Source organism: Sorex araneus, chromosome 9 (assembly GCF_027595985.1).
Source record: "Sorex araneus isolate mSorAra2 chromosome 9, mSorAra2.pri, whole genome shotgun sequence".
Lineage (NCBI taxonomy): Eukaryota > Metazoa > Chordata > Mammalia > Eulipotyphla > Soricidae > Sorex > Sorex araneus.
Genome location: NC_073310.1, coordinates 4332138 through 4358915, shown reverse-complemented (window position 1 = coordinate 4358915; position 26778 = coordinate 4332138). Strand labels below are relative to the sequence as shown.

At 62.0% G+C, this 26778-nt stretch overlaps 2 protein-coding genes across 7 annotated transcripts in view; both read right to left on the bottom strand.

Annotated features, from left to right (window-relative positions):
* The window catches only part of ACAD10 (acyl-CoA dehydrogenase family member 10), a 259705-nt gene extending 251012 nt beyond the window's left edge, over positions 1-8693 (bottom strand). Inside the window, exon 1 of the mRNA XM_055146612.1 lies at positions 8690-8693. The gene's annotated coding sequence lies outside the window, so the exon portion shown is untranslated. The remainder of the gene's footprint in view (positions 1-8689) is intronic.
* The window catches only part of CUX2 (cut like homeobox 2), a 170254-nt gene that overhangs the window by 17200 nt on the left and 126276 nt on the right, over positions 1-26778 (bottom strand). For all 6 annotated transcript variants that reach the window (XM_055146590.1, XM_055146591.1, XM_055146588.1 and 3 more), the window contains exons 4-9: positions 15285-15363; positions 5416-5550; positions 4439-4562; positions 3469-3545; positions 2971-3037; positions 1760-1808 (exon numbers count right to left, since the gene is read on the bottom strand). In XM_055146590.1, coding sequence (XP_055002565.1) covers positions 1760-1808; positions 2971-3037; positions 3469-3545; positions 4439-4562; positions 5416-5550; positions 15285-15363 — 531 coding nt within the window. The remainder of the gene's footprint in view (positions 1-1759; positions 1809-2970; positions 3038-3468; positions 3546-4438; positions 4563-5415; positions 5551-15284; positions 15364-26778) is intronic.

The following is a 26778-nucleotide window of genomic DNA, read 5'->3' as shown; positions in this document are numbered from 1 at the left end:
ACCCCTGTAGTCCTCCGAGCACAGCCAGGAGTGATCCCGAAGCACAACTCGGGCACTGCCAGGGGTGACCCAAAATCCAAAACACAAACACAAAGACTCCAAGTCTCCTTCCGTGCAGAGTGTAAACACGTCAGGAGGCTGGGCCTGCCTCCTGCTTCCCCCGTCTCGGGGGCACCTGCTCCCACGGCCCCTGCAGGGAAAGCGGCGGCTGGAACCACATGAGAACACCATCGAGGGGGTCTCCCCTCCTCTCCTGCAGTCTGCAGAGTGGAGGGCGAACCCCAGGTGAGGGAGCAGCTCGTGCGCGGGGGGCGTCCGTTCCACACCTTCGTGTGCTGAGGGGCTGGCCTGGATTTTCTTCTCGACAAACCTTCAGGTTCTCTGCAGCTGATGGCGGGTCCTGTTTTCTTAAAAAGCCTCTCGTGGCAGAGACCCCCGGGGGTCTCTCTGAGGATGTTTGAGGAGGCCATCGAGTGTGAAGAAACAAAACCCTGAGGGGGGCAGCCTGGCCACCGAGCCACAGACCCCGGGGTTCACTTCTGGCAATGGACTTGTGTGAACCGGCTTGTGTGCCTGAGCCATCTGCTGTCACATGGACAGACGCCGCAGACCTGCAGGTCCACTGTCGGGGCTGGGCAGTGGAGCTGTGGGCTGCGGGAGGGGCGGCCCGTTCCTCCCCGGACTCTCTTGGACCTCCAGGGTTCACTGTCCTGCGGAGGTGGTTCCACCACAGAGCTGCACGTCTCCAGATATGGAGGGGTGAGGAGAGACGCCCCCTCAGTGTGGACCGGAGGGTCTCGGCCACCAAGCCAGCGAACAGGCCCTCAGCGTCTTACTTCCTGCCCAGCTTCCGACAAACTCTACTTCCACGATGGCAGCATACTGGGAGGGCGGCAGTAGGAGCCCCCTGCCTACCCGGGGGGCCCAAGGACTCACAAGACCCCAAGTGGCACAGAGAAGAGGGACCCAGGAAGGTCCAGCGGGCACAGCTGTGGTCAGGTGAGGAGGCTGGAGGAGACCCAGGCTGTGTGTGTGTGTGTGTGTGTGTGTGTATGTGTGTGTATGGCTGGAGGAGACCCAGGCTCTGTGTGTGTGTGTGTGTGTTTGTGGCTGGAGGAGACCCAGACTCTGTGTGTGTGTGTGTTGTGTGTTTGTGGCTGGAGGAGACCCAGACTCTGTGTGTGTGTGTGTGTGTGTGTCTGTGTGTGTGTGTGTGTGTGTGTTTGTGGCTGGAGGAGACCCAGGCTCTGTGTGTGTGTGTGTGTGTTTGTGGCTGGAGGAGACCCAGACTCTGTGTGTGTGTGTGTTGTGTGTTTGTGGCTGGAGGAGACCCAGACTCTGTGTGTGTGTGTGTGTGTGTGTCTGTGTGTGTGTGTGTGTGTGTGTTTGTGGCTGGAGGAGACCCAGACTCTGTGTGTGTGTGTGTGGCTGGAGGAGACCCAGGCTCTGTGTGTGTGTGTGTGTGTATGTGTGTGTGTGTGTGTAGTCCCTATGCCACCCAGCTCTGAACATGTGCCCCTGTGTTCAGTCTGGCTCAGAGACCCCCGTGTCGGACCCGCGTGTCGCTGCTGAGCCGAGGATGGGCATGTGGGTTGGGTGGTGTTTCCTCATCTGTGCAGGCGGCCCCTCCCTGCTCCCCTCTACGCTGACCACAGTGCGGGGTCAGCCCCCCTGCCCTGCCCCCTGCTGAGGGTTGGTCAGCGCCCGTGCCCTGCCCCCAGCCCGGCCCCCCGCTGAGGGTCGCTCTGTGCCCCCTCACCTGATTAGCTTTCTCCAGGTTGGTCATGATGAGGCCGACTTCGTCTGCCCTGAGACAGAAAGACGAGGCCCTGAGGAGGGTCTGCACGGCACCCCCCGGCCCGCCCCAGTGCCTCCCCAAGGGTAGCCGAGTTCCAGCACAGCGTGGACGTGTGAGGGGGCAGCGCTGTCCCTTCAGGCTGTCCCCCCTCCCCCTGCTATTCCCAGGCTGCCCCGGAGCCCCTCACTGCTGCAGGACAGGCCCAGATGTCCTCACTCCACCGCCCCCAGCAGGCCTCCCTGGCCTCATGCCCACCGCCCTGCCCAGACCACCAGCACTGAGAGGGTCTCTCCGTGCCTAGCAAGAGAGTGTGTGGTGCCAAAAAGCGAGAGTGTGATTTCACACATGCAGGCCTCTGCTCAGTGCGCTGTCCCCGCCACCTGGCACATCCATCCTGTCATGCTTCTCATGTCAGGTCTCAGTCTGAAGGTCACCGCCACTGGGAAGTCCTCCCTGACTACTCTGAATCACAGTCCCTACCTCTACTGGGAGGGTCAGAGGGAGGAGGCACGTCTGTGAGGGTCGGAGGGAGGAGGCACGTCTGTGAGGGTCGGAGGGAGGAGGCACGTCTGGGAGGGTCAGAGGGAGGAGGCACGTCTGGGAGGGTCGGAGGGAGGAGGCACGTCTGTGAGGGTCAGAGGGAGGAGGCATGTCTGTGAGGGTCAGAGGGAGGAGGCACGTCTGTGAGGGTCAGAGGGAGGAGGCATGTCTGTGAGGGTCAGAGGGAGGAGGTATGTCTAGGAGGGTCAGAGGGAGGAGGCATGTCTGGGAGGGTCAGAGGGCACATCTGTGAGGGTCAGAGGGAGGAGGCACGTCTGTGAGGGTCAGAGGGAGGAGGCACGTCTGGGAAGGTCAGAGGGAGGAGGCATGTCTGGGAGGGTCAGAGGGAGGAGGCACGTCTGTGAGGGTCAGAGGGAGGAGGCACGTCTGGGAAGGTCAGAGGGAGGAGGCATGTCTGGGAGGGTCAGAGGGAGGAGGCACGTCTGTGAGGGTCGGAGGGAGGAGGCACGTCTGTGAGGGTCGGAGGGAGGAGGCATGTCTGTGAGGGTCGGAGGGAGGAGGTATGTCTGTGAGGGTCAGAGGGAGGAGGCATGTCTGTGAGGGTCAGAGGGAGGAGGCACGTCTGTGAGGGTCAGAGGGAAGAGGTACACCTCAGCCAGGTCTCCACCTACTTGCTTGCAGCCTCCTCATCGTACTTCCGCCGCAGCTCCAGCAGCTCCGTCTGGGTGGCCTTTAATGCTGGAAAAGCACAAAGTCAGGATGAGGCGCCGAGACGTTCCGGGTGCCCAGAGGTGGAGTGAGGCTTGGAGCCGTGAGGCCAGCCTTGCTTTTGGTTAGAACTGGCAGCAGACGGTTCTCCGCCAGCCGAGGGGCTCCACGGGGCGGAGTTGGGGTCTGTCTGGTACTGGGGGCAGCCCAGTGAGCAGGTATGGACACCACTGGCCACTCTAGGGAGTTGGAAGGGCCCGGCCACCGCTGCAGACAAAGCTGGTTTTCTGAGTGGTGGTCTCGGGCCCTCAAACCTCTCCCTGTGGTGTGGTTAAAGGCACTGGGGCTCAGACCCCCTCCCGTGACTCAGGCCCAGGCTCCTGCTCCTCGGGCACCTGAGACGGGATCTCCACGCACTGCCCCTGCACCACTCCTCCCGGCATGCCAGGCCCAGCACGTACCTGAGTGTAGGACCTTGATTTTCTCCTCGGCCTCCCCCAGTCTGGCTGCCAAAGTGATCTGTACTTCCTGAAGGCCCCTGTGGAGAGACTGAGTCTGCTCACGCTCGGGGACCGGTACCCGACTGCCCCCCAGGCCCCTTGTACGTGGCCATTCCCCACCTGGCTGCCCTCCGCTCTGTGGACTGCGACCTCACACTAAGGCAGGTGGTACTTTTGGGGGGCCTAGAGGAGCCACCAGAAACTCTGGGCCTCAGTTTCCTCATCTGAAAAGGGGGTTTCCGACAGAATCATGGTTGGCAGGAGGCATCCCCAGCAGCCCCTGTCATTTGTCACCAAGACTGTCCTGGAGGATGTCTGTCCCTCCCGTGGCAGGAGCCTTGGGTGCCCTCCCAGCCCCCTCAGGCCACGTGGGGGGTCACCCGAGTAGAGCTACAGGTCCTGGAGGGCAGTTTATTCGCTACAGCATGTTCCAAGAACATTGCTGACCACGGTTGCTGGCCACACCATGTGGGAGCGGGCCGGGAAGGAAGGGACGGGTGAGTGAAGGAGAAATGGAACAACCCCCGGAATCCGAGGCCGGTGGGAGCTGTGTCCCCTGGGAGGTCCCCATGCCCGCTGTCCGGTCACACAGGAGCCAAGGTGGACGGTCTTGCTCCACGTGGCAAGACCACGGCGCCCGTGTGGCCTGCCGGGCTCCCCCCTGCCGGCCAGCTCGGAGCCTGTGACCAGATCACTGGGATCCAGCTATTCCTGAGGGTTCAAAAGTCCCTTCTGCTTCGGTCTCACTGGCCAACCTAATGCCCCGCCATTACCCCCGTCTTCCAGATGGGGAAACTGAGGCGCAGAGAGGTGAGGTGACCTGCCCAGCCCTGGCCAGGGGGTTGCTGAACTGGGGCTGCAAGCCAGGCCTGCAGCTCATCCCTGACCTCCGTCCCCAGAGGTCCCTGAACCCGCCGCCCTCCCCACTCACTTCTGCTTCTCCACCTCATTTCTCTGCAGCAAAGTCTCAGTCAGGAGGGTTTTGCCGGGAATGCCGGGGAGGCGGCTGCCCTCGGTCAGCGTGGCCCCCGCGGGAGACGTCCCCTCTCTCTGCTCTGCGGGGAAGAAGAGGGAGAAGCAGCCATGGCGGAGGGCCCCATCTCGGGGCCGGGGGTCGGCAGGATGATTGGGTCCCTCAGGGCAGCCCCGGACAGCAGCAGCGCGCCAGGCCGCCAGTCTCCTCAGCCTCTCCTGCTGCCGCTGGGGCCGCTAGGGGCAGTGGCGGGCCACCCAGCAGTGAGGGGTTTCCACGTGGTGCCCGGAGTGGGCTGCCCACTCACGTGGCCCTGGCCTGCGTGGGGTCCCGTGGATGGTGTGGTCACCGGGGCTCATGACTTGGGGCGAGTCCCCGCCTGCTCTCTGTAATCTGGGCTTTTACCTAGCAAGCAGCGGAACAACTGGGCCCCTGCTTTAAGTACCCATTTATTTATGTAGTTTGCTTTTTGGGTCACACCCGGCGATGCTCAGGGGTTACTCCTGGCTCTGCACTCAGGAATTACTCCTGGTGGTGCTCAGGGGACCATATGGGAATCAAACCCGGGTCGGCCGCGTGCAAGGCAAACGCCCTCCCCGCTGTGCCCTACCTACCAGCCCCCAATGCCCATTTCCTTGTCAGTGGGGTTTGGCCTCTGCATTTGGGGCCCTGGGTGTGGCTGGAGGGGGGTGACCATGTGCTCATGGCAGTGACCCTCCACCTCCTTCCTCAGTTGTCAGCAGCCTGAACGCAACGTGGCAGAGGGCAGGGGCACCTAGGCAATATCCCGCCCCTCAAACCCAGGACTCCCGGGATGGGGGCGGGGGGTGTCTGTCTGACCAGGTACGCCTGATCCACCCCCGCTGTCGGCTCCGGGACTCTCCACCGCTGCCCGGGGCACAGCCTGGTGACCACGGCCCCGTGATGGTCCGCACCTTTGGGGCTGAGGAGCTCTGGGTGCCTCTTCCACGCGGTGTGGACGTCCCGCCGAGGCGGCCCGCTGTGGTCAAGACTGGGGGTCTGCAGTCTGTCGTCGAGGTTACGCGCCGCCTCAAACACAGGCACGGGGTCTGCACAGAGAGAGAACAAGGCCACTGTCCCTCAAATGCTCCTGAGCCCCGGCAGAGGCAGGAGCTGCTGCTGCCAGGCACACGGCCCGCCTTTCAGCTGGTCAGTGATTCCTCCCTTTTCATATTGCAACCCAAATGCCGCTTCTTCCAGGAAGCCCTCCCTGATGGACCCATCCTTAGGAGCTCCCCCAGCGGCCTGCCCTTCCTTCGCCGGACTCTCTAATTACAATCTGTAACTGATTGGCAAATTCCCTGACGAATACTCACGGGATGCTCAGTCATGCCGGGTGTTGGGGGGGGGGTGGAAGAGACGGCATCTGAGTGGGCTCCACTGGACCCCTGATGCCTTCCATGAAGCCCGACATAGCCTGACCCCCAAGAACTGCCAACTGAAGTCACAGGACGGGGCTGGCTCTCTGGGGCCTTCAGGTCCGGCTGGAACAAGGCAGCCTCTGGTTTGGTCCCTGCGGTCCAGCCTACGTCCCGGTGGCGGGAAGCGAGGACACCGGGCAGGCAGGTGCGGGGAAGGCCGGGCACCTTCCCTCCGCGGGCACCCCCACGCCCTGTCATTAGGCAGGGCCCGCTCAGCGGGGTCCGCCATTATGTCTCCCCGGGCTGATGTAATTATACATTGACATAATTAACCCAGCAAGAGCATTAGGCAGGCCAGCTAAAAATTCATCTATAATTATTTGTTGTGTGCATGCTAATGAGTCCATCTGCACTGCCTTTGTACAACACGGACAAATTAATTTACAAGTCTGGGTTTTTTAATAAGTTCACGGAAACGCTTCCCATTGTGTCCTGGTTTTGTGAGGAAGGAAGACAAGGGAGGGACGCGCTGCCCGGGTCAGTGGCGTTAGCTAAACAGGGGAGGGGGCTGGGCGGCGAGCCCGCCCCGGGGGAGTCCCAGCCTCAGGAGCTGGCGGGGCGGCCCCCGGCCGACTCCTCAGGGCGGGGTCCTGGTGCTCGCCGGTCCCAGGGAGGATCCCGCGGCTGGGCGCGCAGAGCCCGAAGTTCAGCTGGAGCCTCGGTTTCCCCGCTGAGGAAAACGCCACCTTCCGGCTTCTCCAGAGGGACGCTCTGGTGTCGCCGAGGGCCGGGCAACCCCTGGGTCCCGGGCTGCCCCTGGGCGCCCCGACCTGAGGGGAACTCCGCGTCGGGCCTCAGAGAGGCCCAGTCAGGCTGACTGCAGGCGGCGCCTGGCGCCCAACACCGCCTCAGTGTCCCACAGCCCTGCGAGGGGGACTCTGCCGTGGGCCCGTTTCGCAAATGGGGAAACTGAGGCCCCTTCAACTTCCTGGAGGCGGGGCAGCGACGGCTGGCAGGGAACTCCGCAGGCTGGGCTCTTGGGGTCGCGTCCAGGCCGCGTGCACCGAGTCCAACGCCCCTGTCAGGCCTGAGGACGGAGGCGACGGGTCGGGGAGAGCTGTCAGTCCCTGGGAAGGCGACAGGGGCGCCCTGTGACGCGGACCCTCTCTCCCCCCTTCGCCCGCCGACCCCTCAGTCCCCGCCAGGGTCTGAGGCTGGGTAGAGCGTCGGCTTCTTCTCAGCAGCCGGGAGTCACGTGAGACCGAGCGACCGAGCACACTAGGCGGTTTCCCTGAGTCACGAGGCAGGACAGCCAATCAGAGGGTGCGGTCTCCTGGGGGCACATGAGGCAGACAGCCAATCAGATGGTACGGGCGTGGTCTCTTGGGGTCACGTGAGGCAGACAGCCAATCAGACGTTGTCACCAGTCACGTGAAGCAGAGCAGCCAATCAGATGCTGTGCCCTGGACCAGGAGGCGGTAGCCTGGGTCTCCCAAACTCTCTGCGCCGGGTTCCTTTCTCATGATCGTCTGCTCGCCGACTTGGAGGAACCTCCGGACGGGTGCTGAACTGCCACAGACAAAGTCACACGGCCTCGCGGCAGGGCCCAGGAGAGCTTCCTGGCATCGGGGCCATGGTTCGAGGCCCAGGGCTGTCTGTGTTCCTGGCCTCGCTGCCAGCTCGCTGTGTGTCCCTAGACAGATCGCCAGCCCTCTCTGGGCTCCCTGGCCGGAATTCCTGTTCCGGGTGTCTGGACGGAGGATGCCGAGGAGCTGGGCTGGGTGCTCATGGACGGGGAGGATTAAACAGCCGAACTTGACACAGGGACGCTGTGAACAGTTTCTGAGCCCTCCAGGTTCCCAGGAGGCCACGTGAGGACACAGCACAGCAGCGCGGGCAGCCCAGGAAGGGGGTGCGGAGTCAGCAGCACGACCCCCGCCAAGGATGGGGTTCCGGCGGCGCAGGCCGAGCTGGTTAGAGGCCCCAGGTTAGGGCCGTCGGTCTGTCCGCCTGTGGCTGCCCGCGGGGAGGCCCCCGGACATCTGCACGTCACCTGTCACTCTCAGGGGCCACCACTGCCCTTGCGCCCGCGGGTTCGTGAGGGCTTATCCAGGCGGCTGTAGGTAGGGGCTGGAGTGGACGGCGGGCAGCAGGGGCTGGACAGGGCAGGCCAGTGTGGTGGCAGGACGGGGGCGGGGGGAGTAGAGTGTCCCCCCAAACTCGTGTCCACACCGGGAACTTCAGAGCATTCGGATTCAGAACCAGATCCTGCCCCCCAAAATGACAGGGGTGCTCAGAGGCTGCTCTCAGCTCAGGGCTCTGCTAAGGGGCGGCTTCTGGCAGTGCTGGGGACCCCAGGGTTCCTGGAACTGAACCCAGCCCCCCAAGGCCCTCTGTAGGCGGAGCCTGTGTTCTGCCCTTTGCACCCCCTCCTGGCGGGTGACTCCATATTTTTACACATTTATTCTATTTTTTTTTTCTTTTTGGATCATATCCAGCAATGCACAGGGGTTATTCCTGGCTCTTTCACTCAGGAATTACTCCTGGCAGTGCTCAGGGGACCCTATGGGATGCTGGGAATCGAACCCGGGTCGGCCGCGTGCAAGGCAAACACCCTCCCCGCTGTGCTATTGCTCCAGCCCCTACACATTTATTCTAAAAGAATATTTAATCTCAGTGCCACCAGGTGCGAGGCGTCCCAAGTTTCCTGCAGGGCACCAGGACTGCCAGCAATGCCCGGTAGCCCACCAGCAGAAGTGCCGGGCCCCCGGCGTGTGCCCCCCACCCCCAGGTCAGGAGAGACCGGCCCTTCCATCCTCGGTGGGACCCGGTCCCCGGAACCTTCCTGATGCTTCAAGAGGCCAAAGCCTGGAGGGGCTCCTCCTTTCAGCCTGCGACACACACCATACACGGGACACAGCCAGTGTGCAGGACCCTGAGTACAATTTGCAAGAGGCCCCAGGTGTGACCTCGGGCTGGTCCCCCAGCAAGGCGGGGTGTGGCCCAGAATAAAAAAAAAATGCAACAACAACAACAAACAACCCCGCTAACCAATCAAACCCCTCATGCCTTCCGGTCCACCTGAACGAAAAGGTGTAAAACAGGCCCTCCAGGAGCGTCTGCAGACAGCAAACCCCATGGCTGACTGAGCAGGAGGGGCCCCGCCGAATGGGGCGGGCGGGGGAGCATGCCTTTGTCTCATCTGCTCACCAACTGCTAATTGAAGTGACTCACTCATTTGGGTCGCACTGGACCCAGGCCCGAGAGAAAACTGCCGATAAACTTTTAATATTTCGACGAGGCGCCCGGCCTGCCCCATCCCACACCCACCCGAGCTGATGCTGGTGTTGAAGGTGGGTTTTTTTTTTCTCTTTCCGTGGCTGTTGGCGGGGTGCAGGCGAGGGAACTGGGTGTCCGGAAGAGCCGCCTCATCCCTCCCACCCTGCCCATGCGAAGGAACGTGGCATGCGGAGCTTTTTATAGGCGAGGCTGTGGAGGATGCATATATGCAGACGCAGGCGTGCGCCCCTCGGAAATATCCCCGAGACAGAAGCCTGCGCCCATCTGGGCTCCGGCTGCGGGCGCGGCGTGGGTGGGCGGGCGGCCGGCTGGGCCACTCTGACCCCGAGTGGGAGCGGAACGCTGGGCGCGCAGATGGGCGCACGGCCACGAGCTCGGCTGGGGCTCGCCCCCGCCCCCTTCGCCGCCGGCTTCGGGGGTCTCTCCGGGCGCGGGCGTGGACGGGGCCACGGCAGAGTCCTGCTTTACACTGGTGCATTAACAGGAACCGGCCGTCGCTGGCCGGGACGGGGCCTTCCCACTGCCCTCGCTGAATCCCCCCGAAGAGGGGAAGAGTGTGCGTGCCCCCACGCGCGCTTTCCCAGAGGGGGACCCGAGGCTCGGAGAGGCGGGGCTGGGGACTCCAGGTGGCTCCGGGGTGGCGCAGCGAGTGCACGTGCGCAGGGGCGGCATCTGCCTCGCTCCAGATGGTGGCGGTGCTCAGTGAGCTGGAGCCCCAGGCCCGGGGCTGGGTGTGGGGGGCGCGGCGGGAGAATCACGTGGTGTGGGAAGCCCAGAGGCAGGATGAGGGGACCGGCCCCCTGCAGGAGGCCCCTTCAGCCTGGCATCTGCCCCGCTGCCTCATCACAGTGCTCCCAGCTCTGCAGCAGGGCGTCTCGGCCAGTCCCTCTGGGAGCAGCGCCACGAAGACCCAGGACCCACGTGGCATTTCCACAGCTCAGCCCCCAACGGTTTTGTCCAAAATCCTTTGCTTTTTATTTAAAAAAATAATTAATTTCATTTTTATTTTTATTTTTATTTATTTATTTTTTGCTTTTTGGGTCACACCCGGCAATGCACAGGGGTTACTCCTGGCTCTGCACTCAGGAATTACTCCTGGAGGTGCTCAGGGGACCATATGGGATGCTGGGAATCGAACCTGGGTTGGCCGCGTGCAAGGCAAACGCCCTACCCGCTATGCTATCGCTCCAGCCCCTCATTTTTATTTTTGCGGGGTAGCAGTGGGAACCCTCCCCAGGGGGGCTGAGGGCCCAAATACTTGCAAGTTTTAAAATTAATCCTGCACTGGGTGTGTGTAGAGGCTGTGGCTTGATTCCAGCAGCCTTCCGCTGTGTGACCTTGCGTGAGTGGCTGGGCTTCTCTGAGCCTGGCTTTTCACAGCTGCCCAGCGGGGCAGGCAGCTGGCCCGGAGGGGAAGGCTGTGGGAATCAGTGACTCCTGCGACCAGGGTGAGCCCCGGAAACGGCCCTGCAGGGGCGGTGGCTGATGCAGAGGCTGGTCTCTCGCCTTTGGCCCGAACCTTCTGCCAACCTGCAGCCACTGGGTGCGCCCAGCGTAGAAGGGGAAGCTGATCCCCCTCAAGCTTTCCCTTTTTCGTGGCCTTTCACCCTGCAGCTCCTCCTTGAAGCGAGGGTGCGGGTGGCAGAGAGGGTGCCCACGTGCCAACCCCGCCCTCCTCCACTAGATGGCGGCAGAAGTTGTTTGACACAAAAACAGGGAAATTCATGACCTCCCTCCGGGCTGCCAGCAATGAGGCCACAAGAAGAAAGACTCAGATCAAGAAAGTATTTAAAAAGCTACAGGCTGGAGACGAGAAGGGCTTTTAAAACCCAGAACATAAAACCCGAAGACCTGACAGGATTCCCTGCTTCATTAAGGAAATATCTGAACCCCTGCTGTGGGCCACATGTAAGAGAGGAACAGAGCCGGGAAACGAAAGCAAACTCCGGGGGGCCTGGCCCAGGGCCCATCCCTGGCATCACGGAAGTCCCCTGAGCACCACTGGGAGTGACCCTTGAGCACTGGGCTAGGAGTAAGCCCTGACCACCATCAGGTATGGCTCCACCCCCACTCCCCCCGGGGGTAAGCCCTGGGGCAAAATGCCAACTGTGTGTAGCAGGACAAAGATGACCATCCGAACATCCCTAATACACAGAGCGCATGTACCAACCGCCCAGACAATGATCTCACGCACCGAAACACGGACAAAGGTGACGCAGGAAAGAACGCACACGAACGGTCTCGCACACGTGAGCATCAGCAGAGAAAGGAGTGAAAAAACGCACCAGCGGGGAGAAAATCCTCCCTCGTCCTCCTTGTCCGCGATCCCGGCTTAGCGCTACTTCCAGCCTGGTTCAGTCCCAGCTCCCTCTCCCGGGTCCCCGCGCTCCGGCCCAGCAGGGACGTGGCAGCCCCAGCCGGGACTGTCACACACGTGCAGCCGCAGCCGCACTGTGGGGGACCCACGCAAGGTGCCCCCCTGCCCGGCCGCGCCGGCTGTTTCCCGAGTCTGACGGCGGTGGATACCTAACGAAGCCTTCCTCCAGTCGCCAGACTGGGTCCCCCTGTCCCCTGGGTCACTCGCCCTGTGTCCCCCTGACAACTAGCAGAGTCCTGAGACATCTACAGCCAGTGCTGTCCCGTCCCCCACTCCTGTCAGCCTGCCTCAGGCCACGGAGGCAGAGCCTGCTGAGAGCGGCCAGGGCCCGGGAAGCCAATCTTCCGGTCATCCCCTGGTCAGCGGGTTCTGTCACTACTGCCCTGCCCAGTGGCAAAGGCATCAGCGAGGTTCAGGCAGTGGCCCAGGGTCACACAGCCTCAAGTAAGTCCTACCCAGAGCCTCGGACCTGGCTGACATCTTCCTGAGAGCAGGAGCGGAGGGACGGACCTGTTTGGGTGGGCAGGAATAAAACCCAGGACGGGCCTCGCCCCTCGCTCCGAGCCCCGTTAACAAGCCAGCCCTCGGCCGCGCGGGTCGCGCACCTAGGGCCTCGGCGAGACTGATAAAGAAATCAGCCGTCCCCGCCACAGAAGTCAGAAAGGTTTAAATCAAATCATCCTCCACAACAATGACATTAATTATGCTTTTAACACGTTTTACTGCTTTTTTTTTCTCACTTCACGCCACATCTGTGTGAACAATATCCAGAAGATTTACGGTTTTCTTTCGTAATTACAGACATACAGGCTGCACACTTATCAAAATACTTGCTGAGCAATCACGCTGTATCGCATTCTCTGCCAAAGATTTGTGTTGGCAGTAGTCATTCAAAACAAAAATGTTGAATCAGGACTTGGGTGCCGGGGCGGGGGCGGGGGGGGAGAGTATTTCGACAAATAATTTGTCAAGAAATATAAAAACAGGAGAGTGCATATCCTGGCAACTTTTCTAGGAGTGTTATTTTTATGGAGGGTGGGGGGGGGGATCGCGAGCAGTGAAGCTCTGAGCCCCCAAACACATCTGACATTTGGGTCTTGTGTCTGAGGAGAAAATTTAATGAGAACAAAAATATGTCTTCCTAATTCCCCTAAGAAATCATTAAAACATTTTGTTATTCTTAAATGTCTGGAAAATGAATTAGAGCCCCTGACGGGGCCGTTTGGCTGCTCGTCTCCGGGCTCAGGCGCCTCGTCCTCTCGCTGGTGACAGCTGGGCCGTGCGTCTCCCCTGCCCCCTGCTTCTGGGGAGCAGGGCTTGGGGGTGAGGCGTGTGGAGTCAGCACTGGGTCTAGAGTGACCGACCGTCTGGGGAGAGGTGGGGAGGGCAGCGGAACCTTCTGGAAAGCCCCGTGCCCCTCCCCAGGCAGGTCTGGAAAGAGAAGGGTTCCACGAGGAACCCCAGGAACGATGCTCTGCTCCAGGGGGGGTGTAGCCCCTTCTTGACGCCCACCCTGGTACTCCCCTGGGATTTGTTATTGTTCTTTGGGCCACACCCAGGGGTGCTCAGGGCTTACTCCTGGCTCTGCACTCAGGGATCATTCCTGGCAGGGCTCGGGGGACCATATGAAATGCCGGGGATCGAACCCGGGTTGGCTGCGTGCGAGGCAAGTGACTGAGGGGCTGTGCGGCCGCTCCGGCCCCTCCCCTGGCTGTTTTGGAGGATGGTTTATTTATGCAATTTCCTCCTTGCCTCTGCCACCAGAGGCAAGGTCGCGCAGGGCTGGGCCGGCTCCAGGCCTGCATGCAGGGCACACAACAGGTACTCCATAAATGCTCTTGGCTGTCTCCAGGGCACACACAGCTCAAAGCACTTGATTCCGGGTGTGCCCAGACCCCCGGGCTCACCAGGAAGGGGTGAAAGTGGAACGAAAGAAAAAGCGCCTTTGGGTCCTTCTGCATCGGAGTCTCTATCAACCCAGTCAACCACCATTGGTAGTCCCAGGGTCTCTGTGCAGCACTTGGGGCCAGGCCCAGAGCGACTCACGTCTCCTCAGGAAGCCAAACACATGCATGCATGGGCATGCATGAGCGCACACACACACACACACACACACACACACACACGGGCATGCACACACAGACATACATACACATACATGCACACACGCACACACACAGACATGCACACGCACACACAGGCATATGCACACACATACACACAGGCATATGCACACACATACAAACACATGCACACACATGCACATGCACGCATGGGCATGCACACGCAGGTATATGCACACACATACACGCACTCACACACTCACACACTGATGCATGGCCGAGGCTCGGAGAGGCCAATTCAACTGTCGTGTCCACACAAGCCGTGAGAAAGTGGCACTGCTGGGTGGGGGGCAGGGCAGGGGGCTGGGCACAGTCCCCGGGAAGGGGTCTCCCAGAAAGCACCTCTGGGGTGTCCCCCACGTGACCAGGGATCCCAAGCATGAGGCTGCGAGGACAGATACCCCGAATGTCCGCAGAACACCTGTGCCCTCAGGCCGCTGGGGGCTCCCGGGCAGCCTGCAGGGGTCCCCTCCAGCTCAGGTAAACAGGTCACGACTCCCCCGGCTCCCGCTGGGGGCCAGAAACGAGCAGGCAGCAGGGGACAGGCTGAGTAAAGGGGAATTTGGTGCAGGAGACGAACGCGTCCACAGGCCTCTGCCCGGAGCTGGACGTGCCCCTGCTCGCCACAGAGGAAGCCCCAGATCCAGATGGCAGGGCCTCCCGGGAACTCCGCCCCCAGCTTGATTTCTAATATTTTATTTCTTTTAATGGGCTGGAGCTACAGCACAGCGGGTAGTAGGGCATTTGCCTTGCACGCGGCTGACCCGGGTTCGATTCCTCCATCCCTCTCGGAGAGCCCGACAAGCTACTGAGAGTATCTCGACCGCACGGCAGAGCCTGGCAAGCTTCCCGTGGCGTATCCAGTATGCCAAAAACAGTAACAACAAGTCTCACAATGGAGACGTTACTGGTGCCCGCTCGAGCAAATCGATGAACAACGGGATGACAGTGCTACAGTATTTCTTTCGGTGGTGCCAGCTGCATGCAAGGTTAAGCACCTCACCCTGTGCACCATCTCTCCAGCCCCGACGGACCATTTTAGCATGGACCAAGCGGTGCCTTTACGATGCGGCACAACCATCACCTCGATGTACGTCCAGAACCTTCGTCCCCTCCCGCGCCCCTCATGATGCCCGTCTCCCGCCTGCTGAATCTTCCCCAAGCCCAAGGTTTGTTTCCTTTTCCGCTGGCGGGGCCACATTTGGGCTCGTCACCTCTGGGGACCGTTGGGAACAGGGCAGGAAGTGATTTCTCGCTTGTCTGCACACTCCGTGTAAAGGGAAGGACACTGATGACACCGCCTGTCCTGGGGGCTTTGAGGTGGGCTGGGCCTTCTGGCGGGGAACAGTTTCCCTCCGGCGCCCTCTGCTGGACAGAACTCTGGGCGCCCAGGGTCCTGGAGGGCAGGACCCTTGGCTCAGCGGGTCAGGGCAGGGGGGCCATCTGGCCAGGGTCCTCCCAGCCGCCACAGCTAGTGGGGGAGACGGAGGGGCTGCGGGAGGCGCGTGGGCCACCCTTGGGCGCGCCTGCCCGCCCCGTGCTCCCCCCCACCACGGACGGCTCAGTCTCGCCCCGCTGTGCCGGCTCTTGTACCTTATTTACGGCGCCCGAGTGTTTCTTACCTGGTGCTTCAATTAATTGCTTGTAAACACTCAGGAAAGCAGCCTCGGCCTCCTGGCTTCTCTTACTAAGTGCCACCACCTTCGGAGACAAGAGAAAGAGTGACATGTAACCACGGCATCCGGGTCCACAAGCAAATCCCGTCACTTTCCACGGCGGGGGTGGGGGGGCACATAGGGAGGAAATTGTGTTTTTTTTTTCTTTTTGGGTCACACCTGGCGATGCACAGGGGTTACTCCTGGCTCTGTACTCAGGAATTGCCCCTGGCAGTGCTCAGGGGACCATATGGGATGCTGGGAATCGAACCCGGGTTGGCCGCGTGCAAGGCAAACGCCCTACCCACTGTGCTATCACTCCAGCCCCTAGGGAGGAAATTGTTAATTGTGGAGTCCAGCTCCTGAGTCCAGATTCACAGTCCAGCTCCTCTGTGTCCGTCCAGCTGTGTGACTTTGCGGGGAGTCACTGGCCCTCTCGGATCCTGGGGTGAAAGTAGACCCGAGCTCCCGGGCCTGCTGTCAGGATTGAGCGAAGGTGTGTGAAATCTTGGGAGTGGCACCGGCTTGGCACTGGAGTCTGGTTATTATTATTATTATTATTTTTTGCTTTTGGGGTCACACTCCTGGCTCATGCACTCAGGAATTACCCCTGGCGGTGCTCAGCGGACCATATGGGATGCTGGGATTAGAACCCGGGTCGGCCGCGTGCAAGGCAAACGCCCTACCCGCTGTGCTATTGCTCCGGCCCCCTGGCGGTTGGTTATTAAGTGCTGGTCTTGGTCTTAAAGAATGACGCCGAAGGCTCAACAGGGACTTCTAATAAAGATGGAAAGAAACGAAAACGAAAACCAAACAGACTCGTGGCCATGGCCGGGGCGGGGGGGGAGGGGACACACCTGGGAGATATTCGTTACCGCTGAGGGTTAGAGCAAAGATGCTCTGGTCTTGTGAGATGTCCAAGACGCCAGCGACCATCGAAGGTGATGGCGACAGGCAGAGCCCCTGGCCTGCCGGGGGGCTCAGTGCTTCTGACTGGGGGCCCGTGAGTGGGGGAGCCCAGGGTGCAGAGCTGCCCCGTGTCCCATCTTTCCCCTGGCAGAGACGCCCAGGGGACGTGCCTGGGGGGAACCAATTTCAGGGGCTTCACGTGTCCCCTCCCCCCCTGGGGGGTCCTCACTACCCTGCGCCATGGTCTCACCCCTGTCTCCACCCCCCACGTTCCCTCTTTCCAATCGGGGGCTGACGCCGCTCTCCGCCCAGCTGTCTCCCTTGGGTGGGGTGGCGGGTGGCAATGCACAGGGGTTACTCCTGGCTCTGCACTCAGGAATTACCCCTGGCGGTGCTCAGGTGACCCTGGGTCACTCTGGGCTGGTCTCCGGGTGCAGGGAGCGGGAAGGAACGGGCTACCGCGGCGGCGTGCACGGAAGCGGGAAACGTCTTTAACGAGTGATTCGGCTCCGACCAGGGCGGGCAGCTGCCCGTCAGCTCGGTCAGGCCGGGGGCCAGGCCGGGGCTCTGCTCTCGGCTGGCCGACATGCAGAAGGGCCGGAGGACGTGTCAGGGAGGACGGATTTGGCGTGTGTCAGGCAGCGCGTTGGAGGCCATCTGGGCAGGGAGGAGGCGGGGGGCTGCAGACACCCAGAAGGTCAGACGCCCAGAAATAGCGCCGGCATTCACACCGCCCGCCCGCTCTGACGCGAGCGCCGGCCGGACTGAGGGGAAGGTATGGGGCTGGACACCAGGAGAGCGAGGCCAGTCGGGCCTGCGGGAAGGTGGGCGCCCTCGCTGAGGCAGGCGGAGACAGCGCTCACCACGCAGGGTCCCAGCCCTGGCTCAGTGGCGCCCCCTGCACGCCCCTGGGCCTGACACTGGTCCCTGGGCTCAGAGGGAGGGAACGGGGGTCCAGGGAGGGCAGCAGGGGGCAGTGCATGCCGGGAACATGTACTCAGGCCGTTTCCGCATCAGGGAGGGCACACATAAATGTGTGACCAGCCGCACACGCACATACAAACACAACCACACACATACATGTTCACATGCAGTCACACACAACACACACATGTATACACGTACACAATCACTCACACGACACACACAACCACACACATATGTTCACATGCAGTCACAACACATATACACATGTAGACATGCAGTCACAGGACACACACAACCACACGCACATGTTCACATGCAGGCACATATCACAACCACATGTTTGTACACACATTCACATATACACGCACATAATCACACATGCTCACAATACATACATGTTCACATGCAGTCACACACATACATGCAGACCATCACATACTAAATGCAAAGTCAGAGACATACATGCACACACACATGTCTGCACAGGAGCTCTCTGTGGCTCCGGGGCATGAGACAGTGTGTCTGGCACTAAAGATGAGGGCTGGGGTCTGGGGGGGGGATGGCGAGGGCGCGACCCTCCCAGAGCTCAACCCTCACAAGACTGAGAATGAGGTACTGGGCTTCCCATCAGGAGAAGCATCAGGTATGGGGAGGGGCGCCTGGAGACTGCGGTGGGGAGGGGGGTCTGCTGGTTTGCCCAGGAGACTTGGGGGGTCTGCTAGACGCCCCCAGCAGGCACCCGCCTGCCCCTGGCGCTCTTCTGTCTTCCCAGTACCTGCAGACGGGGCGACCGTGTTGTTTCCCTAACGGAACGGGGAGCACCTGGAGGCAGGGGCTCAGCTTAAAGAAGTGACGCTTGGGGCTGGGGAGACGGTGCAGCAGGGAGGGCGCTTGCCTTGCATGCAGTGGACCCGGGTTCGATCCTCAGCGCCCCATACGGTCCCCTGAGTATGGCCAGGAGTGATCCCCAAGCGCAGAGAGCCAGGAGCAAGCCCTGGTCATCGCTGGGTGTGGCCCCCAAATAAACAAACAGAAATTTAAAAAGCGAAATGTAACAGCACGACGCAGTGTCCCGTCCCGATAGGCGGCACACGCGCCTCCTCCGCAGGCGTTTCCGGAGCGACCCCTAAAGGCGCGCAGGGCTAGGTGCCGGGTCCGCAGCGTAAGGCCAGACGCACCAACCTACATCTGGGAGCAGGCTCAGAGTGCGAGAGGGGCAAGCACAGAAATCATGATGGGGGCCATGAGCAAGCACGAGGGCGGCCACCGAGGGACGGGCAGCAGGCGGGAAGCATGGGGGAGCATGTGCACCCCAACAGTGAGCAGCTTACAGAGATCCAGGCAAGGGCTTTCCAGGCAGCAGGACCAGCAGGTGCAAAGGCCCTGGGGCAGAAGCATGTTTGGCTTATGGGAGCACCAACTTGTAGCCCCGTTGAGTGGAAGGTGAGTGAGCCAAAGTGGGGAGCAGGGGCGGCCCAGGGCTGGAAGGGGGCCTCCTGGGTTAGCCCAAGAACTGAGGGGCTGCGGGATGTTCTGACATGCTGCGTCTGGAGAGGACCTGGGCAGCGGGTGGGGGGGGCAGGGCTGGGGCTTCAACTCCTGGGAGCACGGCGGGAAGATGCAGGGGGGCGGAGGAGATGCACTAGGAGCCGCGCAGGGCCGGGCCCCCCCTGGGAGAGCCACGGCCACGAGCCCCAGGGAAGCCCAAGTGCCACGCGGACGAGGAAGAGGAAGCCCAGGCCTGGCGGCCCCCAGGAGCCCCCCAAGGAACCCGAGTGTCCACCACGGTGGGGCTGGGCTCTGGCTTCAGTGGCACCCTGGGGAGTCACACTGCCCTTTTGAGCCTCAGTTTCCCCATCGATAAAGAGAAGGGACTGGACAGGGAGGTCCCTCCCCCAGTCTGGAGCAGACAGTCACTTCTCTCTCCGCTCCTGGGTCACCCCCAACCCTGCTGGTGTTTTATTTATTTATTTATTTATTTATTTATTTTTTGGGGGGGGCAGGTGTGAAGCCTTCCCAGGCTCGGGGCGAGGGTGCCCGGCGAGGTGGGGGACACGAGGTGGGGGGACATGTGCGGCAACTGTAATTCTAATATTTGTGATTATTCCCGGGCTAAAAATAAGGCGCAGAGCAAAGTGTTTTCAAGTGTCGAGTTAATGATCACGTTCTCTCCCGCAGAATGCGGCCCCCCGACGCACGGCTGTCAGCCTCCCCCGGGCCGTGGCAGCGGCGCCAAAAATGAAATGTCCCAGGAGCGCGGCTGGCAGGCCCGCTACTGGCAACAGGATAATCATCAATTACGTCCAATCACAAAACTACTGATTTTATGATTATCAAATGAAGTTCCAACTTCTCACCTCCGCTCAGAGGCAGCTAAGATCACGGCTCCGCGCGAAAGGAAGCTTTCTCCTCTCCTCTCCTCTCCTCTCCCCCCCACCCCCCTCCATCCTCTCTCTCTCTCTCCCTCTCTCTCTTCTGGGGGAAAAGAATTTCCAGGCCTCCACGTAAGACTGCATTTAAATTGCTTGTCACTCAAAACAAAGGCGAGCCCCTCATTTGTAATTCACCAGCCACCTGAACGGGCGCCTGTTTTCCTTGAAGCATCCATGCACCGCAGCACAAAGATCATTTTTCTATTGTTAAAATTGTATAAGCCGGGGCTTTTTTTAGCAGCGAATACACAATTTCGCTTCTCTACCGGGGGCTTCCGGCATAAAAGGGACAGAGGCTTACTTCGGTGGCTTTCAAATAAATTTTGCTTTGGGTATTAAAAAAAAAAAAGAAAAAATCAACGCTAGGTTCCTATCGGGAACTGGGAGGCGATCGCGGCTCTCGGAGGGCAGTGCCGAGCGAAGTTTCCCTTCCTGCCCAGGGTGTGGCCAGCGAGTGGACCATGATGGAGAGTCACTGTCACGGGCGCGGGAAATGGCCGTGTCCAATTTCCTCTCTGGCTGGCGGGGGCAGCCGCGGCTCCGAGTGGATGGGCAGAAGCGACAGAGATGCCCCAGGAGGGGCGGCGAGCTTAGAGCCTGCGGGTTCCGGGGGGACCCGAGCAGCCTTTGCACTTTATTCTAGGGCTTAAAGAGGAGGAATGATTTACGCCATCCCCCCGCCCCCGCAAACGCCGGCCGGGGTCGTGCACCTGGGGGCGCCCCGGGCAGGGAGGAGACGTGGAGGGGCGGGGGGGGCGGCCCTGCCCCACACAGGACGGGCAGAGCGGGCAGTGCAGCCAGGCTCTGGCTCTAAGGCGCCGACGGAGTGGCGTAGCGCTGGGGCGGGTGCGAGCGCGGCCCCCGCAGCCCCCCAGGCGAGTGAAGCCCCTTCTGCACGGGAGCCAGAACAACTCGGCTTCACACCTCAAATGTCAAGACATCCCCCTCACGCGTGTCTGGGAGCGCTGTCCTGGGTGGGAGAGGGAAGTGAGCCCCCAGGCCCCCGCGAGGGGACCCTAATCCCCGGCGCTGCGAGGACTCCGGGGGATTCCTGACCGAGCAGAGAGAAAGTGCGGGGTCAGGGAGACGGCTGCACACGACCGAGCCTGGTTCAGGCCCCGGCACCCCTGCTGGGTCCCCCGAGCACCATCAGGAGTGATCCCTGAGCACTGGCAAGAGTCATCCCCGAGCACCACCAGGAGTGATCCCTGAGCACTGGCAAGAGTCATCCCTGAGCACCACCAGGAGTGATCCCTGAGCATACAAGAGTGGCCCAAATCCCCTTCCCACAAATAACTAGAATGTTTAAAAACAAAACCATAGGGTGAAGGGACAGACCTTATTCTGGAAGATTCCACGATGGCAGAGACACTTGAATGTCCCCACCCAGTTCGTCCCCAGGACCACACACTCACTGAGGCGGGGTCACTCCGGATGGGTCAGCTGGGGCCTCTCTTGAAACTGAAACTATGCATTTATCGCGCAAACTCGGTCAACAGGTGCGGCCTTCCGAGGCCAGTATCACGCTCTCCCCGTTTTACAATGAGGGAACCAGACACAGAGAGGTGGAGGAACCTGCCCAAGGTCACACAGCAAAGTGGCAGAAATAGGACTCACACCTCGGGCTCCCGAGCCTGTGCTCCCTACCGAGAGAATCAGCGTTGTCCCTCCTCCCACATGGGTGTCATAGGCCGCCTCAGACCGGTGAAAACGGCCGTGCCCGGTGCCAGCGACACCCCACGGGTATATTTTCTTGGCCCCCTTCAGTGTTTCAAAAATAGTGGAGCCATCACAATTCACCAAGTCACACACTTAAGCTCCGTGCACTTGGCCGTGTGTGAATGGCCGTATGTAGACCACACACGTGGCCGGCGCCAGCAGCCCGCAGTCCAGGGGCCCCGAATTGCTGGCGCGTTTGGGGAACCGGAGGACCCGGCCGCCCCAGGTCCGAGTCTCTCCTGACAGCTGGCTCTGAGCGGACCCCGGCGGTGCCGCCCAAGTCCGCTGCTCCCCCAGGCTCTGCTTCTGCAGCCTGGGGGTGCTGGCGGGCCCCCGGACCCCCAGCCTCACCCCAGCGCAGATTCTGTAGACACCGGTGAGCGCAGACGCGCCCCAGCCCCCCTCTCCCTCTGCCCCCGGGCGGCTCCTGAGGCTGCCGGTGTTGGTGTTTTCCCAGCCATCCTGCAGGATGGGGCACCCAGGGGAAACTGGCCTTCCCTGGGGGGCGGAGCTGAGAGAGTCAGTGGGGGCAGGGAGGGGCGGGGGGCTGAGCGTGGATGAGAAGAGAGATGGGGCGGCATGCAGCTGGCGCTTAATAAAGGCCCTGGATTCCGGAAAGCACCGCAGAGCCGAGGCCTGAAGCTTGCGTCCCCGGCGGTGCCACTCGGGACAGGACACAGCCACAGGCCCACGTGCCCCACCCTCTGCCGCTGCCGTGGCGGACGCAAGGCCCGGGGTGCGAGTATGGCTGGGGCGGGGGGGGGGGGTCCTCGGGAACTTCCGGCGGGGAAAGTGTCCGGGGCAGGGCAGAGAGGGAAGCTGCCGGGACAGAGCGGAGTGCTGCGGGCAACCGTGTGTCCAGCAGCTCTGCTGGCAGGTGCGCCCGCTGCTGCCTGCACGGACGGAGGAGACAGAAGCGCCAGAGCAGCCTTATGGGGGGGCGGCCACCCCCCGGCCACGGGGCCCGCAGCCCATTTGGGAACGGCCGTGCCCTTTGCAGATGCCCTGCAGGGCGGCTGGGCAGGCACGGGAGGGGGCGCGTGGCACGTGTGTGCGTGTGTGTCTGTGTGTGTCTGTGTGTGTCTGTCTGTCTGGGGGGGGGGGGCTCCACCTTCCCAGCAGGGCTCAGCATCTGCAGCGGTTCCGGGGGGGGCATCAGTGCGTCTCCTGTGCCCCCCCCAATCGTGACAGCGATTTAACATGAAATGCTCCGAAACTGCTCGCACCGCCTCGCAGGCAGACAGTGCTCAGCAGAGGTTGGTTCTCCTGCCGTGCTGTGGCCACGATGAGGCGACTCAGCCTCACAGAGTCCCAGAGTAAGAGGAGATGGGCCCAGGAGCTGGTCGGGAGGGGAGCAGCAGCCCAAGGAAGGAAGTGCTCAGGAGGCCAGGGTTTATCCCACAGCGGCCCAGGCTGGAGGAGGGCTTCCAGGAGGAGGTGGCACCGGCTTAGAAAGGCGAGTGGGTTGCTGACTTGCCAACGACTCGGAATAAAACTCAGAAGCAGTGCAGCTCGGAGGGGGGTTTGGGAGCCACTCCCTCTCCAGGTGAGGGAGAGACGCGGCCGCAGGGCCCATTTGCTTTGCTGTTTCTCAAAGCCAGGGTGCCCCAGGGAACCCTCACCTCCCAGCAGAGCCCCAGTGGGCAGCAAAGCGGGGAGGGACCCGAGTGGGGCGGGGGACGTGGAAATAATCAAGTGCAAGGAGATCCACGTGAGTCACTTAATTACCGTGCACAGCTATGAAATCTGCTGGTTTCCGCTTTCATTATTAATGATGAATGTGAACTATCAGAGGACACGGGCTGAGGGTTCCTGGCACGCGGGGAAGGGGGACTCAGGTGTCCCCAGGCGGGAAGTGACCTGAGGGATGTCCTGCACCGGCCACCAGGCCTTGAGAGCCAGCGGTGCAGGCACGGCGAGTGGGGGGCGGGGGGACAGGGCGCTCGGCACCAAGGGGACACCCGAGTGGGCTTGAGTGGGGACCGGCCCGGGACCAAGGCCAGCGAGGTGTGGCGGGAAGGATGTGCCCGCTGCTGGCCGGCCGGGACGGGACGGGAGGGTGTGCGGCTGCCCAGGTCCCTCCCCTCCGGGCTGTTTCCCGCGCCGGGCACTGCTCACTGCGCGGCCAGCCGACATGGGTCCTGGGCCTGGCGGGCACCGTGCCCAGGAGTCTGACCAAGGGTGGGGGGAGGGGTGGGGCAAGCTGGACGGGAATCGCAGGAGGAGGGAGGGGGCTCAGGCAGGCAGCCAATCCCGTCCCCCACTGCCCCTCCGCACCGCTGGGTTCAAATGCCAGCGCCCCACCAGCTGGGCGACCCTGGGCACGTCACCTCTCCTGAATAAGACTCAGTTTCTTCCTCTGTCAAATGGGGAGGCTGCAAACACTTGCCGTGCAGGGGCGCCATGCGGTGGACGGACACCCATCCTGAGCACGGGGCGCACAGGCCCCCCCAAGGCTTCCCTGGAGACAGACAGCCTGGCCCTTCCTGCCTGGAGGTTCGGGCCGGGCTCGGGGTGCGGGTGGGGGTGTCTCTCTGCGCCCCCTCTGCCGGGAACACGTGATCAGAGAACTTGGGTAACGTGAGGCAGCAACATCCGCCCCCACGGTCACTGCAGAAGAGCAACAGGCGAGGCAGAGAGGTGGTAGAGGGGCGTCCCCCACCCCAAACCAGCAAGTGGGGGAAGGGAGAGAGAGGGCGAGACGCCCACCGGTCCCAGAGGGAAGGTTTCTCCGAGAACGCGGCCTCCCAGCACCCACGCAGCCCCCGGCCTGGGGCGGGACCGGAAAGGGTCGCCGGCCATCGCCGATCGATGGATCATTAATTTCTTTTTGTTTCCTGCGACGGCGCCCACCCGACTGACTCAAGGTGAGAGCACGCGGCCCGGCTGCGGTTCCCGGATTGATAGATGGCGCGTCTGCGCCGGGCCCGCTTCACGCTCGGTGACTGCAGCAAAGCAATTATCACTGTGGAATGCATAATGGCCTAATTAATAACTAATGTCAGGTCGGCCTCTGAGCCATGATTATACCTTAGCAAGCCAACTTTTTTTTTTCTCCCCCCTTTTCTCTCTTTTAAACATTCCCAGAGAAAAATATTATTATAATTGACTGGTTAAATTGTCAGCGGCCCCTGCTGGGGGGCTCGGGGCGTGGGTGAGCTGGAGGGGCCAGGAAGGCTGGGGGAGACGGAGGTGTCCCCCCTGCCCGGTGGGCTGGGGGGACTGGGCCTCTCTCTGCCCAGTGGTCACAGCTGCAAACACGCCAGCGTTTCTGGAACCCGGAAGGATTTCCATGCTGACGGAGGGCATCTGTCCGCGGACGGCCGAGGGAGTGATCGGGTTGCTCTCTGCCACTCCCTGTCTGCGGGCTCGGCTGGGCCCGGACTTCCCTGGGCCTCTGAGCCCCGTCCTGCCCACTCAGCATGGGTGCCCAGTCACGGCCTCGAGTCAGCGCCCGCTGGACACCAACGCCCTGGCCTCCCTCGGGTCAGCTCTGCCCCAGACCCAGGGGAGGGCAAATGCAGACAGTGCCACGTCCCGAGGGCCCGGGGGACATGAGGTGGGGTTGGCGTGGGGGGCTTGACCAAACCAGGGTGGCGAGGGCCACAACGACCGTCCTGAGAAGGGGGTGTGTGAGCGGCAGTGGGACAGACACAGGGACGCGGCGGGGCCCGAGGGGACGTGGCTGGGCTACGGTTAAGCATGTGGGTGGCCGGGCAGCAGCGGGGACGCGGCAGCAGTGGCCGAGAACGGAGAGGGAAGGAAGGGGTGTGGTGCTCAGGGCTGACTCCTGGCTCTGCACTCACGGATCTGGGGGCTCGGGGAGCCCCGTGGGGGGCCGGGGATCAAATCCGCTCGGCTGCGTGCAAAGCTCACGCCCTCCCCACGGTGTTTAGGAAGAGCTGCCGGGGGCTGCCCGAGCCCGAGCCCGGGTTCTAGGGCCCCACATCTTGCTCTCTGGGCCCACCTGCCATCCCGCCCTGTTCCGGACTCTCAGCCCTGAGGAGGCTCCTCCGGGACAGCCGGGGCAGCGTCGCCCTCAGTGGCCAGGGCTCGGGGCTCCCGGTGCTGGCCCTGGCCAGGCTCCTCCATCCCGGCCCAACCAGGCACTCGGGAACCCGCCCCTCGGGCTCCAATCCTCTCTGCTCTGCTGCCCGAGGCGTGCAGGGGCCTGGACGCCATGGCCCGCACCTGCCCCCCGAATCCGAGCCTGCGGTGGGCACGGCTGGGTGGCCGGGGAAGGCAGGGCACAACGGGCCTGCCCTTTGGCCTGTCCCCCCGTGGCCCGGGAGGGAAGGCTACGATTCCCGCCTCCCTTAAAACTGGACACACAGGTCACCACCTCGCTGCCTCATCCGTTGCCCCGTCCCCAGCCTGGGGTCCCCACGGCATGCAGGGCTGCCGGGAGACATGAATGGCTGTGTGGAGCAGTGCTCCTACCCCATGGCATCAGCCGGGAGAGACAGACAGACAGACAGACAGATAGAGGGGCTCTGGCTGCGTGCAGGCTCACTGCTACAGCGGTAAGTCTGGGCCCCACTAATCCCGGCTACCCCCTTCTCAGTCGTGCCACCGCGGCGTCTACGAGGCTGTTTTCCCTCCTTGTAGAAGAAACACGAGTGTCTCTATCGCAGGCGTCTCTGGAACACCCCAGGTCACCCCTGGTTCCTGACCAGCAGCCCCGAGTGTGGCACCTAGCGGGCACCCAAGTCACAGAATGAGCCCCCTCGTTTCCAGCCCCCGGACCCCCCACTCGTGTCTTGGCCCCTGGGCCCAGGGCAGGGCATCCACTGGGTCCCGGGACACTGACGGCTGGTCCTTGTCCTGGCCCCACTCATCTCTGGCTTTATGTATTTTAATTATGCGTTATTATTCTGTGGTTGTGCTGCGGCCGGTTTCACGACAGGGCAGCAGTTTCTAAACTTCCGGGAGGAAATAATTAAGTGCCCCGTGACGGCTGGGAGGCGTGCGCCGGGCTAGGAGAAGGGGACTGAGGGTCTCGGGGGCAGCGGGGTCACTGGGGAGCCACAGGCCCTCGTGCCAGGGGAGATGGGTGGGTGACAGGGTAGGTAAAGTTCCTCGTCCTGCCTCCCAGCTCCTCGAATGCATCTTCGCTGGCACCGTGGGGCATTTGCACATGTTCTTCCTGTTCTGGCTTTGGTCCATAGAAGCTACCTGAGTCCAGCAAGCTTACAGCCCTCGGGGGTGTCTGTGGAGGGTCTCTGCTTAGGGGGTGTCCAAGCACTGCCTGAGGGAGGGTCTGCGAGGGTCCTGCCTGGGGCAGATGTCCTACACTCCTGCTGAGAGAGTGAATGACTTAGGCTGTCCTGGGACGTCTACAGCAGGAGTCAACAGACTCGGAGGGGCCGACCGAGCCAGCGGTGGGGGCTCTGGAGACCCCCCAGGCGTGAGGTGGGGGGAAGCAGTCAGCCCTTATTTACAAAAGCAGGCTGAGCCGGGACCGAGCTGCCGTC